Source organism: Geotrypetes seraphini, chromosome 6 (genome assembly GCF_902459505.1).
Source record: "Geotrypetes seraphini chromosome 6, aGeoSer1.1, whole genome shotgun sequence".
Taxonomy (NCBI): Eukaryota; Metazoa; Chordata; class Amphibia; order Gymnophiona; family Dermophiidae; genus Geotrypetes; species Geotrypetes seraphini.
Genome location: NC_047089.1, coordinates 20202872 through 20218264, shown reverse-complemented (window position 1 = coordinate 20218264; position 15393 = coordinate 20202872). Strand labels below are relative to the sequence as shown.

The following is a 15393-nucleotide window of genomic DNA, read 5'->3' as shown; positions in this document are numbered from 1 at the left end:
TCAGACCAGAGGTCCATCCTGCCCAGCGGTCCGCTCCTGCGGCGGCCCATCAGGCCTAATTGCCTGAACAGTGTCCATGATTACATTTGTAACTGCCTCTAATCCTATCCCTATTACCTACCTCTACTCCTATCTGTACCCCTCAATCCCTTTTCCCCCAGGTACCTGTCCAGACCCTCTTTGAAGCCCTGTAGCGTGCTTCTGCTTATCACATCCTCCGGTAGCGCGTTCCATGTATCCACCACCCTCTGGGTGAAAAAGAACTTCCTGGCGTTTGTTCTAAACCTTTCCCCTTTCAATTTCTCTGAGTGCCCCCTTGTACTAGTGGTTCCCCGTAATTTGAAAAATCTGTCCCTGTCTACTTTTTCTATGCCCTTCATGATCTTGAAAGTTTCTATCATGTCTCCTCTAAGTCTCCACTTTTCCAGGGAGAAAAGCCCCAACTTCTTCAGTCTGTCAGTATATGAGAGGTCTTCCATACCCTTTATTAGCTTAGTTGCTCTTCTCTGGACTCTCTCAAGTACCGCCATGTCCTTCTTGAGGTACGGCGACCAGTACTGGACACAGTACTCCAGATGCGGGCGCACCATTGCGCGATACAGTGGCAGGATTACTTCCTTCGTCCTGGTCGTGATACCCTTCTTAATGATGCCCAACATTCTGTTCGCCTTCCTTGAGGCTGTGGCGCACTGCACCAACGCCTTCAATGATGTGTCTACCATCACTCCCAGGTCTCTTTCAAGGTTACTCACCCCTAGCAGTGATCCCCCCATTTTGTAAGTGAACATCGGGTTCTTTTTCCCTACATGCATTAAATATTAAAGAAACAGTCATAAGAACATAAGAATTGCCACTGTTGGGTCAGACCAGTGGTCCATTGTGCCCAGCAGTCCGCTCACGGGGCAGCCTTTGGTCAAAGACCAGCGCCCAAACTGAGACTAGCCCTACCTGCGTACGTTCTGGTTCAGCAAGAACTTGTCTAACTTTGTCTTGAATCCCTGGAGGGTGTTTTCCCCTATATCGGCCTCCGGAAGAGTGTTCCAGATTTCTACCATGAACTTCCTTACATTTGTACGGAATCTATCCCCTTTCAATTTTAGAAAGTGCCCTCTCGTTCTCCCTACCTTGGAGAGGGTGAACAACCTGTCCTTATCTACTAAGTCTATTCCCTTCAGTACCTTGAATGTTTCGATCATGTCTCCTCTCAATCTCCTCTGTTCGAGAGAGAAGAGGCCCAGTTTCTCTAATCTTTCGCTGTATGTCAACAACTCCAGCCCCTTAACCATCTTAGTCGCTCTTCTCTGGACCCTTTCAAGTAGTACCGCATCCTTCTTCATGTATGGCGACCAGTGCTGAACGCAGTACTCCAGGTGAGGGCGCACCAAGGCCCGGTACAGCGGCATGATAACCTTCTCTGATCTGTTCATGATCCCCTTCTTTATCATTCCTAGCATTCTATTCGCCCTTTTCGCCACCGCCACACATTGTGTGGATGGCTTCATCGACTTGTCGATCATAAATACCAAGTCTCTTTTCTGGGAGGTCTCTCCAAGTACCCTCTCCAAGTCCTCAAAATAAAGTACAGTAGTTTAAATAGAAAGAAGGTTTACACTTACTTTTGTTCTTCATCCGTCCCACTGTTCACTCTCCACCACCATGTCCAATATTTCTCTCTTCCTTCCTATGCCCAACAATGCACCACTTTCTTTATTTCTCCAATTGTACCATCTCTTTCCCTCTCACTCAGACCACTCAACAATGCTCAACAATTCTCCCTTTCTATTCCCTCCCTACCTCAGCATCTCTTTCCCTCACTCCCTCCATTGTTCTGTCCTATGTTCCAAGTTCATGCTCTCCTTCCTCCATTCTGTCCCAAGTTCATGTTCCCTCCCTCTTTTCTTTCTTCCTTCCATCCTGTGTCCAAAGTTTTTTTATTTATTTATTTCGATTTCTATCCCGTTCTCCCAGAAGCTCAGAATGGGTTACAAGTAGACATTCACAATCGTTTGAAAACAGACTAGACATGCAAACAAATAGGTTACAGTAGACAATAATAGAGCTTATTCTAGAGACCAGACTGGTCATAGCGAAGAGTACTTGGAGAAGTATATTGAGTAGGCAGTTTTTAATGGCCCGATTGGCAGAAGAGGAAGGTCTTTACTGCTCTGTTGAAGGTCATTAGTGAGTCTAGCAACCTGATCTGTGTGGGTAGTCGGTTCCATAGCTCCCTTCCTCCCTGTATCCCAATGTGACCCTGCTTCTCCCTGTGTCCTAATGTGACCCTCCTCCTCCCATATCCCAAAGCGACCCTGGCTGTCCTTCCCTCCATTCTGCGTCCCAAATTTGTATCTCCCTCCCACGAGTGTTTATCTCCTCAGGTTGGCTCCCTCCTCCCAGCCGCACTTTTCTTTGCAGAGCCGCAACCCACATCTAACCCGGAAGACTTCCCTCTTTGCGGCTGGGAGGAAGGAGCTGGCCAGAGGAGGTAAACACCCGTGAGAGGGAGGTACAAATTTGGGACGCAGAATGAAGGGAAGGATGACGAGGGGCGCGTTGGGGACAAGGAAGGGAGGAAGAAGGGACGCTTTGGCATAGAAAGTAAGAGCCAGGACCCCGGTTCATAGAAAAAAAAAACATAGAAAAATGACAGCAGAGAAGGGCCATAGCCCATCAAGTCTGCACACTCTACAGACCCACCCCCTAAGTCTGCTCTAGAGACCCCGCTCCAAATGACCCCGCTCCAAATGATCCAAATGACCCATTAACTCCACCCTCTCAGGGATCCCACATGGGCATCCCATTTACCCTTAAAATCTGGCACGCTGTTGGCCTCGATCACCTGTATTGGAAGCTTGTTCCAATGATCAATCACTCTTTCGGTGAAGAAATACTTTCTGGTGTCGCCATGAAATTTCCCACCCCTGAGTTTAAGCGGATGCCCTCTTGTGGCTGAAGGTCCTTGGAGAAGGAAAATATCTTCTTCCACCTCGATACGTCCGGTGATATACTTGAACGTCTCAATCATGTTTCCCCTCTCCCTACGTTCCTCGAGAGAGTAGAGCCGCAATTTGTTCAGCCTCTCTTCATATGAGAGATCCTTGAGCCCCGAGACCATCCTGGTGGCTATCCACTGAACCAAATCTGCTCTTAGCACATCTTTACGGTAATGTGGCCTCCAAAATTGCACACAGTATTCCAGATGTGGTCTGACCATGGTTCTGTACAACGGCATGATGACCTCAGGCTTCCGGCTGACGAAACTTCTGCGGATGCAACCTAACATTTGTCTTGCCTTAGATGAAGCCTTCTCCACTTGATTGGCAGCTTTCATATCTGCACTGATAGTCACTCCCAAATCTCGTCTGTCACAGTCCTAGCTAAGGTCTCACCATTTAAGGTGTAAGTTCTGCACGGATTTCTACTGCCGAGGTGCATGACCTTACATTTCTTGGCGTTGAAGCCCAGCTGCCAGGTCGAAGACCAACGTTCCAACAAAAACAGGTCCTGCGTCATACTATCGTGCAAATTGGAGCTGCTCATTATGTTACATAATTTGGCGGCGGCGGCAAATAGTGTTATTTTACCTTGAAGCACCTGAGTCAGGTCCCCTATGAATAAGTTGAAAAGTAGAGGGCCCAAGACTGAGCCCTGCGGTACTCTGCTTGTCACTTCTGACGTTTTAGAGAGGGTACCATTAACCACCACCCTCTGAAGTCTACCACTTAGCCAATCCTTGACCCATGCAATTAGCGTTTCTCCCAATCCCAACGATTTCATCTTGCTCAACAGCCTACGGTGAGGGACGCTATCGAATGCTTTACTGAAGTCTAGGTACACTACGTCTAGGGATTCTTCCAAGTCCAGCTTCCTTGTTACCCAGTCAAAGAAGCTGATGAGATTGGATTGGCAGGACCTACCCTTGGTGAATCCATGTTGACTGGGATCCCGTAGATTCTCCTCATCCAGGATCGTGTCTATTTTTCTTTTGATTAGTGTTTCCATGAGTTTACACACTATTGATGTTAGACTCACTGGTGTGTAATTCGCAGCCTCCTCTCTGCAACCTTTTTTGTGTAGTGGAACGACGTTAGCCGTTTTCCAGTCCATGGGTACTCTCCCCGTACTGAGGGAGAGATTGAAGAGTACGGATAGCGGTTCCGCCAGGACATCACACAACTCCATGAGTCCTCTGGGGTGTAGATTGTCCGGTCCCATGGCTTTATTCACCTTGAGTGTTGTCAGTTCGCAGTAGATGTCTCCGGGTGTGAACTTGAAATTCCAAAACGGGTCTTCCACTCTTTGCTTTGTCTGTAAGTGTGGACCATGACCTGGTGCCTCGCTGGTGAAGACTGAGCAGAAGTATTCATTCAGAAGTTCAGCTTTTTCGGAATCTGATTCCACGTACTTCCCATCTGTTTTTTTAGGCGTACTATCCCGTCTGTGTTTCTTTTCCTGTCGCTAATGTACCTGAAGAAGGATTTGTCTCCCTTTTTGAGGTTCTTCGCTAAATTTTCTTCTACTCGAAGTTTGGCCTCCCTGACTGCCGTTCGTAAGTACAAGTCCAACGTAAGTCAAACTTTCTTAATTCTGGAACTGCCTGTATTCATAACAATGTGGACAGAAACTGTTACTTATTTAATATCAGTTGGATACTAAATAGCTATTCTTTGAAGCTGTTATTGACAACTTAGTACTATTAGTGCAGAAAGTTAGTTTAGTGATAAACGGGTAGTTGAAAACTGAGTTGATGTCACATTTTAGCATAAAAACTAAGACGTAAGAATGTCAAAGACTAGAAGCAGTGCTGAAGTATGGCTGCTAGGGAAGGGTAGTGATGAACTGTCCAGTTCACATCTTCCAACCAATGGGGATGTTCTTCGATTGATGATGTTATTACACACTGTCAAAAAGGCTGCTTTGAAAGAGGCAGCTCATCAGGGATTCGCATATTGATGAAGCTTTATGATGAATATGAGAAGCTAAAAAAGAACCAGCCCAGATGCAACGAACATGATCGGGTGATTAAAGAAGCCTTCAAAGAATGTCTCATCCATCTTTTTGATGTTGCTACCAGTGATGCATTAGTCACAATGAAAATCGAAGAAGACAGACAATTTCTAATCATGCAGAGGCAAGATGTTTTATCATGCAACATTGATACTGTACTTGCAAAGAAGAAGGATAAAAAGAGCACATGAAGAAAAATTTAGTAAATTTGCAGCCAAAATACAGGCAAAAAATGACATTGTCAGTAGTTCTACACAGCCAACTACTACGTCTCTCACTCTGACTTGTGGATGATTCCAAGAATATTGCTGAAGTTGACTCTGACAGCTCTTCAAAGTTAGATGCTGATTTTGAAGTTAGCAGAACCCCCTATTCTTGTTCTCGGGCAAAACGGCCAAAGGTGAACATCCTTGCACATCCTGAAGTTGCCGGAGCTTTAGATCATGTTAATTTGCCAGACAGGGATGTCACATTTGTCGCTGGTACAGAAGCAGCAACTCCTTCACTTTGTTGCTCAACACAGAAAGACCTATCCAACTTGCCCCAAAGCCATATTGATGAATACTGACCGAATGTAGGACTACCATTCAGCATTTGTACATAATAGACATTTTATATTTATTGTGGAATAATGACATTAGTTACCAGTCATCACTGAACATTGAAGAATACATAACAAATCATTAGGCCAAGAAACCTATTTTCAGCTGTAATAACACAGTAGGTGTTTTAACTTCTTTCTATGTGCATTTGCTCACAATTCAGGTTTAGATGGAAATTTAAGGCCTCTTCCTACAAGCGTCGGGAGCAGCGCGGGCCATTCAGCACGGCTCTGTGCTAAAAATTGCTGGCACAGTTTGATAGAAGAGGCCCTTAATATAAATTCTGTACTTCTATTTTATTTATTAAATTAAAAATCATTGAGCGACCTCTAAGGGCCTGTTTTACAAAGCCGCGCTAGTGGCTGCAGCACGGTACCGACCCCGAAGCCCATAGAAATTTAAAGGGCTTCAGACCTGTTGCCGCGCGGTTTTGTAAAACAGGCCCTTAATGTTCACCAAAAGGCTTATCATTTGGCACAATTAACAGTGGCCAGACAAAGAACAAAAATAGACATGTGGAGGTCATGTCGCATGAACTCGGTTTTTTTTTTTGGACCACCCTAACACATACATATTTTTTAAATTACATAATCAACCACATCAGATTTCTGCATCTCAAAGGCCACAAATTTGGTCTTGGAGGATGAAATCTACAGTGTCAGCATCTATGAGGCAAACTTGGTTCTTTTTGTTGCATAGAACGTTTTGGACCCCTGTTTGTTTACAAAAATTAGATAGCTCTAAGTCCAATAAATGCTGGCACTGTAATCTGGAACCAGGGACATTAGATCATCTACTTTGTTATTGTCCCAATAATAAGTTATTTTGGAATTCAGTCTGGCCTGAATTCAAGTAAACTCGTTATTGGAAAACCATGTTGCACTTTCCTATGATACTGTTTTATTTGGAATGGTTTTGAGAAAAAAAGAGTCAAATATCATCACACAACAACAAACTTTTATTAATTATGACAGGGGTTGCCATTCAACATATTACCAATAATTGGAGAAATTACAAGAATCTTAATTACACATTCTGGTGGAATTCGTTATGCCATATTTTTAAGATGGAAAGAGCAATAGCGATACAAAAAGGGACACATAATAACTTTGTAAAGATATGGGGGCCATTGACAAAGTATTGTGATGAATACACATCAATTCTTTTCTTTTCTTTTTTAGATCTATTTAGCACACTCAAGGGGGAGAGTGGATATGGAGTGTAAGTTAATAAGATATGTTATCATATGTTATATAATATAGTACACTATTTTAGTTGAAAATGTGATGAAGGGTGGGTGGGTAAGTGGGTGTTTTTTTTTTTGTTTTTTACACTATTAGATCTTATGTGTTAGATATGATAGTGCTATATTGGAATTACTTGTATGATATATTTTTGTGCACTTGTTAGATTTAAAAATGAATAAAGATTTTTAAAAAATTACATAATCAACACTACATAGAATAAATCAAAATAATTAGGGGTCCTTTTACTAAGAATTGGTAAGCACAAACACATATTTGCCACAGTTAAAAATTCATTACTGCAGGGCACAGAGCCTAAGTTTGAGATCGGCATATGCTACCCATCCACTAAAAAAATAACATTTCAATTTTAATGCTGGGGGTGGGTCTGAGAACAGAGAATGGGCATGCTCTGTGCTAACTGGTTAGCAGAGCTACATTGCCTCTTGCTGATTAGTGTGTGGTCATTAGTGAATGAGCCCTTGCCACCTACCAACAAAAGTCTCAATTTGGATTTAAAGGGGATGGGACTTATATACCGCTTTTTCTGTGTGGTTATAATCAAAGTGGTTTATATATTTTAGACAGGTACTTATTTTGGACCTGGGGCAATGAAGCGTTACGTGATTTGCCCAGAGTCACAAGGAGCTGCAGTGGGAATCAAACTCGCAACCTCAAGCTGCTCCAACCACTAGGCCGCTCCCCTACTCTATATCAAAAAAGCACCTCTATGATGTTAAAAGACCGTTTAAAAAAAATAAGCATAATATAGCAATGCAGTTTCCATTTATAATGACTTAAGCCATATTGTAACAGCCTTTTGGCCACATATTTGCAGATGATTAAAATAGATAGGTTAAGTTCAAAGAAGAAAATATGCTTTACAAAAGTTACCTTTCAGAATCTTTTTCTTCCTTCTTCTTCTTGATATCTTCTTCCATTATCCCTCCTAGCTGTCCATAATTGCTTTTGGCAATTTCCAGAAGTCTTGTAAGATCTCCAATCTTTTTATATGCCCTTACTGTAAAACAGATTGTTGTTATAACAAGACAGAAGTAATACTGTAGCACAATGCCAAAGCACACCAGACATAATAGTAGGCGTCTCAGGATCTTCATTATTTTGTACAGCAGCTATGGGTAAGGCCCTTAATGATCAGCATTCCCACCAGAGTACCAGCACTACAAAACCAGTGTTGCCATTTGAAAACGTGTGGTCAAAACAGGATACCCAAACAATAGACTGGGGACAATCACTGGACTTAGGGTGAATCCAAAGTCCTGAATAATTCAGAAAAACTATACCAAGGTCACCCACTTATATACCACTTAACCCAATTTAAAGTACAGTCAAACCTCGGTTTATGAGTACCGCAGTTTGCGAGTGTTTTGCAAGACGAGCAAAACATTTTCGCAAATCGTGACTCACAAACCGAGCATTGACTTGATTTGCAAGTCCCCCCGCCTGCAAACGCCACCCCCAGTGAACCGGCATCGCTCCCCTCACGAACGCTCACCCCCCTGCGTGAACCCCCCGCCTGCCCAAACTGAAGACTTACCCCCAATGTGGCACCGGCACACACCACCAACCCACATGAGGTGCCAGTGCCCGAAGATCCTGCCTCTTCCCGGACTAGGCCTTGAGCATCTGTGCATACTCAAGTTCTTTATGTGCTAAAGTGCCATCATTTTGATTGTAATGCCAACAAAATTTAGTATTGGCAATGTTTGCTCTCCACTTTTTAACCAGAGTCTGTATTGCCCTGTGTGCTAGAGAAAATTTATTTTTTAAGACTCCTAACTCCTCTCACCTTGGGCTCTGCATTCCCAACTTTATATGTCATGTCTGTCTGTCCAAGTTACACTGTAAGCTCTTCCAAGCAGGAACTGTCTATAAATGTCAAAATGTACAGTGCTGTGTACGCCTTTCAGCACTATATAAGTGATAAGTAATAGTAGTAGTAGTAAGTGAAGACCTAAATTATACTAAAATAAAGATAAAAAGGGTGAAAATAATACCTACTCCGAGCCTCCTTTTTTTCCAGAGCACTCAAATGTAAATCATCTTTGTTATCTGTGCTCCCTTCCACACCATGTCTTTCAAAGAACTTTGGATCGTCATCACCTAATTCTTCATCTGACTCATCTTCTTCAGAGCCACCCAAGAGCTTTACGGCTGCCAGCTGTGCGAACCTGCAGAACATGAACAACTGTTAATATAGGGCAGCTGGTACTCTTCATGGCTTCACACTGCCCAATTTGATTTTGTAATATATGGGAACTGGGATCAGCTTTGAAAGTTTGGAATTTCTAATAAACAGGTATCATACTCATTTGGTAACAAACTAAAGGCAACATCATCATTTTAATAGTTTGAACTCTCCCCCACCAAGAAATATGTAAAGGGTTCCATTGCTCACACAACTCCGTAACTTTTTTTAATATAATTTTTTCATTATCTTTTACGGTATCTTCAATTGTATTTTTAACTTGAATGCCAAGATATTTAAATCCTTCTTCTTTCCATATGAACTGCTGGAATTTTCACAATTGCAACATAGATTTGGTCTTAGTAAAACACAAAGTTTTAAATGGTTGCAATTGAAGCAGGCCATTCAGGTTGGGTTCCCTGAATGGAAAACATTGAATAATCAATATAGTTTAAAGTTCTTATGTTTTCAAGCAGACTTCCTAGGACATCAAGCCGCATTGTGGTATAAATTAATATCTGGATATTTGAATAAAAAACCAAAAAATGGTCTAAGAGATATTTGGAGCATTGAGATTAAGCATCAAATTAATGCATCTCAATGGCCACTAATTTGGTCTTGGAGAATGAGATGTACAGTGTCAGCATCTATGAGACAAACTTGGTTCTTTTTATTACATAGAGCTTTTTGGACCCCTACACGTTTACAAAAATTAGATAGTTCTAAGTCCAATAAATGCTGGCACTGTAATCTGGAACCAGGGACGTTAGATCACTTACTGTATCATTGTCCCTACATTAAAAGTTTTTGGAATGCAATTTGGCCACAAATTAATAAATTGATGGAAAATCATATAGCAATATCATATGATACAGTGTTATTTGGAATGATGATGAGAAAAAAAAGTCAAATTTCACCAGAAAATAACAAGCTTTTATTAGTCATGACAGGGGTTGCCATTCAACATATAACCAACAATTGGAAGAATTATAGTAACCTAAATTATACATTTTGGTGGAATACAATATGTCATATATTCAAAATGGAAAGAGCAATAGCAATACAAAGAGGGACATATACTAAATTTATAAAAATATGGGGGCCATTGACAAAATATTGCAATGAATAAATAGTAGGATTTTTCTTCTTCTTTTCTTCTTTTCAATATCTTCTTTGTGACACACATAGAGGGGGGGTAGTGAAAATAATTTTTACATAATATGATATAATATAATATACAATATGTAATGTTTGATTGAAAAGTAATAGAAGGGTGGGGGGAGGGAGAGGGGATAAAAATATATTTAGAATATGATGTATTAGATATAAAAGTGATATTGTGTATTCATCAATTGTATTTTAATATTTTGTACACTTTATGTAAAACTTGAAAATAAAAAATAATATAAAAAAAAAAGAAAAAGAAAGTTTGGAATTTCACAATTTAAAACATATTGAAGGGACAGGACAAACGACCAAAGATTTGCCCAAAACATTTGGGTTTATTTTGTTTTCTTTATAACTTAAAGGGCCTAGATCTTGACAAATTAAGGGGACCTTTTCTTAAGGAGCGCTAACCGATTTAGCATGCTAAGACGCCCATAGATTATAATGGATGCCTTAGCATTTAGCACGCGCTAATCTTTAGCGCACGCTAAATCGGTTAGAGCGCCTTAATAAAAGGACCCCTTAGTCGGTCACAGAATCTCTAAGTAGATATTCCCAGGTCTAACTGAACAGAGAATTATACAGTGGAACCTTGGTTTACGAGCATAATTCGTTCCAGAAGCATGCTCGTAAACCAAATTGCTCGTATATCAAAGCAAGTTTCCCCATAGGAATAAGGGAAACTGCTTTGATTGGTTCCATCTCCTCCCCCCCCCCACGAGGCTACCGGCGCTGCTCCATTCTCCCCCCCCCTTGAGGAATCTGAAGCTGTTCCAAATCCCCTCCCTGCGATCCAGCTTCTCCCCCCTGCGAACTGGCATCCCCCGGCATCCCCCCCCGTTCGCATTGCCCCCCCTCCACCGCGATCCTACTTTACCCCCTCCCAAGCAGTCAATGACACCCTTTACCCGACTTGGCACCAGTGCCGGTGCCCGAAGATCCTCCCTCTTCTGGCGCGGCTGGGCGGTGCGTTGGAGATCCTCCTTCTGGTCTGGGCTGGGCTGGGCTGGACTGGCTTTGAGCATTTACGCATGCTCAAAGCCTTCTGGTCTCGCTCTCTCCGAGATTGAGAGCGAGACCAGAAGGCTTTGAGCATGCGCAAATGCTCAAAGCCAGTCCAGCCCAGCCAGAAGAGGGAGGATCTTCAGGCACCGGCACTGGTGCCAAGTCAGGTAAAGGGTGTCATTGACTGCTCGGAGGGGGGGGGGGGAAGTAGGATCGCGGTGGAAGGGGGCAATGCGAGCGGGGGGGGGATGCCGGATCACTGGGGGGGATGCCGGATAGCGGGGGGGGGGGGGGCGCTCGTACAGCGAGGCAAGCTCGGTTTACGAGGCACCAAGTTTGCGAATGTTTTGCTCGTCTTACAAAACATTCGCAAACTGATGCACTCGCAAACCGAGGTACCACTGTAACTTTAGGTGTGAAAAGCTCTTCGATTGTTAGCAGAATTGGCTCCATAACGCTGTCCTATGCAGAGATGAAAGATGCTGCATAAATCAAAAACATTCATCTTTATATTGTTTTTTACAGAAAGGATATGTTAGTTGCAAATAATATCAACATGACCAAGTACAATAGCAATTACCTCTTAGCGACATCCTTGGGTGTTTCTCCTGCTTCATTTGTGATATCATAATCGGCTCCTATTTCAATTAACCATTGTAAGCATTCAATTTGACCCTGTCCAGCAGCTGAAAAACATTAAAAAGTGTACTGAATACTGAAGAATTGCTCATTGTAATTGTTAAATTTTTCTTAATTTTGTAGCTGATTAATTTATTGTTGAATCACTGGTGTAATTTTGGCCAACATCATTTCTTTTACATAATGAGGGTAGTTTTATGACAGAGAACCAAGGTTTAGCAGGCAAGAAGGCACCTGTTTCAGCCCTGTTTCATAAAGTATACAGCCCAAATCCAGGAGCAATAATGCCCACATTGAAGGCATGGACATGAGGCCTTTTTGACAGCAGGCAAAATGTCCATACAGAATCCCAGATTCAAACTGGTTAACCAGCAAATTAACAGCCAACCATCAATTATTGATGTTAATTGGTACCACTTAGGATCTGTGGGTGTATCATGGCATGCCTAACCTCCATAGCATGTACCTTGAAGGGGGTGTGGCCACAGAAGAAACATGGATGTGAATGGGAGGTTCCGAAAATTTGCACGCATAGTTATAGAATACTGGGTCACAGCACCTAACTCGGGCGCCAGCATTTACACCAGATTCCAACAGGTGTAAGTCTAATAAACAAAAATAGGGGCCAAATTCTCTCAAAAACGAGAGAGTAGAGTGATCAAATAGCGATAGCAAACATAGGACAAGAACACTCTATTATATATTATCGTCAAATTTGAACAGCACTTGTACAGCTGATAGTGAATCAAAAAGTGCTCAGAGATATGGAGGTGATAACAGGGCAAAACCCGACACTACCACCTCACCGCCCAATCATCGCTTAATTCAAAGCACCAGCTGTCAAAAGTAGTTTGTTATGCATAATTGCTTCGGGTGCACTAAGCTACTGATTTGGTAAAAGATAGTCAAATATCAATGGTCTGAAACAGCAAACTTATCTAGCGCTTGCGGGTTCCGAAGTGACACAGACACGTTTCGCTCCTGCCTCAGGGAACCAAAGGAGAATTTGCAGGGCTACTTAAACTGTGCAGGCGAGGTGAAACTCGCGTATCTAACACATTTCAATCAAACAAACAGCATTCAAAAATGTCAGCTCTTAATGGGACTGCCTCTTCACAGCGTGTTATCACCTCCATATCTCTGAGCACTTTTTGATTCACTATCAGCTGTGCAAGTGCTGTTCAAATTTGACGATAATATATAATAGAGTGTTCTTGTCCTATGTTTGTTAACAGGTGCAAGTCTGGCACCCAAAGTAAGCTTAAATGCTATGCTATTGAGGCCATGTGCCCTTTACTGAATAGCACTGATTCTTCCCAGTGTCTAATTCAGAGTACCAGTTATATGAAAGCAAGCACATAGCGTGGAGATCCACACCACACAGTTATTTTAGGGGGCATTGCAGGGTGTGGTTTGGATGGGACAAAAATCTACAGGTATATTCCCCGTTTTATGGGTACGGGGAAAAATTACCCTGCTGGGTTTTACACCAGTTCAGAGGCACACAGGGTTTTAGAACATAAGAAGTGCCTCTGCCGGGTCAGACCATAGGTCCATCCTGCCCAGCAGTCCGCTCCCGCGGCAGCCCAAACAGGTCACGACCTGTCTGAATCACCAGAAGGGGCCCCCTTGCCACCTTGGTTTCTCATTGAAGTCCTATCTTCCCATCAAAGTCCTAACCCTACGGTCTTGCACATGCACGACCTGGTTGGGTTTCTATACTTATTACCTGGTTAGCTTTCTATACTTGTGTTACATCCCAGCACCTCTCTCAATATCCCACGATCCCCCTATCCCTCAGGAATCCGTCCAATCCCTGTTTGAATCCCTGTACCGTACTCTGCCTGACCACTTCCTCCGGTAGCGCATTCCAAGTGTCTACGACCCTTTGGGTAAAAAAAAACTTCCTTGCATTTGTTTTGAACCTATCTCCCTTCAGTTTCTCCGAATGCCCCCTTGTACCTGTTGTCCCCTTCAGTCTGAAGAATCTGTCCCTATCCACCCTCTCTATGCCCCTCATGATCTTGAAGGTCTCTATCTTATCTCCCCTGAGCCTCCTTTTCTCCAGAGAGAAGAGCCCCAGCCTATCCAACCTCATTCTGACTAGGGTTTTACATGAAGGATTAAAGGAGTCATTCTTAATTTCCATTGCTTAAAGATCAAATTAAAATTACAGCCTTTTGGGACTGGGGGAAATGTGTTCAGCAGTTAGAAATCTGCATTATTTTATGACTCTCAGCAGACCACTGTTACTCTTTCTATGGGCTCCTTTTACGAAGGTGCGCTAAGCGTTTTAGCACACGCACCGGATTAGTGCGCGCTAGCTGAAAATCTACCGCCTACTCAAAAGGAGACGGTAGCGGCTAGCATGCACAGCAATTTAGCGCACGCTATTCCGCGCATTAGGGCCCTAACGTGCCTTCGTAAAAGGAGCCCTATGTATAAAATGCTAATAAATGAAAAATTTTAAAACAAAAAACAACCAATCTTCTTTCAAAAACCTGCTCAAAAACCTAAAAAAACCCCCCAAACTGCAGCCTTAATTGGCAGCACCTACATTTGTAAGTTTATAAAATCAGACAGCTTCCGCACTTGGAAGTTGCAAACTTGCCAATGCTTCCAAGTGGAAACTGTTGGGATAGCACCATTCATTTTATCCACATGTATGTTTCAAAAATGAATGCTCTGCAAGTGTCAGCAAACACACATGCACTCCTGCAGGTGTTTTAGAAGAGGTTCTGTGCTGGCAGATCCTTTTCTAAAACACCATTAGAATTGAGGGTGTACTGAGCTGGACGTTTCAATTCTGTCTTCCACATCTGTTATTTTAAAAGCCCTTGGCTTCAGCATGAGAATATGATATTTGTTTAAATGCACAAACTTAAAATTTCATTTAGATTGCGATTCATTCAGATCATTTCTCCATACACAGAGTGGCAGAAAAGCCGTAAAGACTCATGCCCTTAATTTGATGCACACAATGAGACGCTATATTTTATAAAGTGGATTTAAAAGGATGGTGTCGGTCCAGAGGAAGGCTACTAAAATGGTATGTGGTCTTCATTATAAGGCATATGGGGACAGACTTAAAGATCTCAATCTGTATACTTTGGAGGAAAGGCGGGAGAGGGGAGATATGATAGAGATGTTTAAATACTTATGTAATGTAAATGCACATGAGTCGAGTCTCTTTCATTTGAAAGGAAACTCTGCAATGAAAGGGCATCGGATGAAGTTAAGAGGTGATAGGCTCAGGAGTAATCTAAGGAAATACTTTTTTACAGAAAGATGCATGGAATAGTCTCCCAGAAGAGGTGGTGGAGGCAGAGATTGTGTCTGAATTCAAAAGGGCCTGGAATAGGCACGCGGGATCGCTCGGAGAGAGAAAGAGATAATGGTTACTGCGGATGGGCAGCTCTATGACCTCACAATGCAGGTGCACAGAGCCTTAGCCTATAGGAAACATAGAAACATAGAAATAGACGGCAGATAAGGGCCAAGGCCCATCAAGTCTGCCCAC

The 15393-nt window shown here is 42.6% G+C and overlaps 1 protein-coding gene across 2 annotated transcripts in view; it reads right to left on the bottom strand.

Annotated features, from left to right (window-relative positions):
• Window positions 1-15393, bottom strand: part of ANKRD42 (ankyrin repeat domain 42) — a 73007-nt gene that overhangs the window by 9740 nt on the left and 47874 nt on the right. For both annotated transcript variants that reach the window (XM_033947709.1, XM_033947708.1), the window contains 3 exons: window positions 11815-11920; window positions 8876-9045; window positions 7748-7874 (listed from right to left, as the gene is read on the bottom strand). In XM_033947709.1, coding sequence (XP_033803600.1) covers window positions 7748-7874; window positions 8876-9045; window positions 11815-11920 — 403 coding nt within the window. The remainder of the gene's footprint in view (window positions 1-7747; window positions 7875-8875; window positions 9046-11814; window positions 11921-15393) is intronic.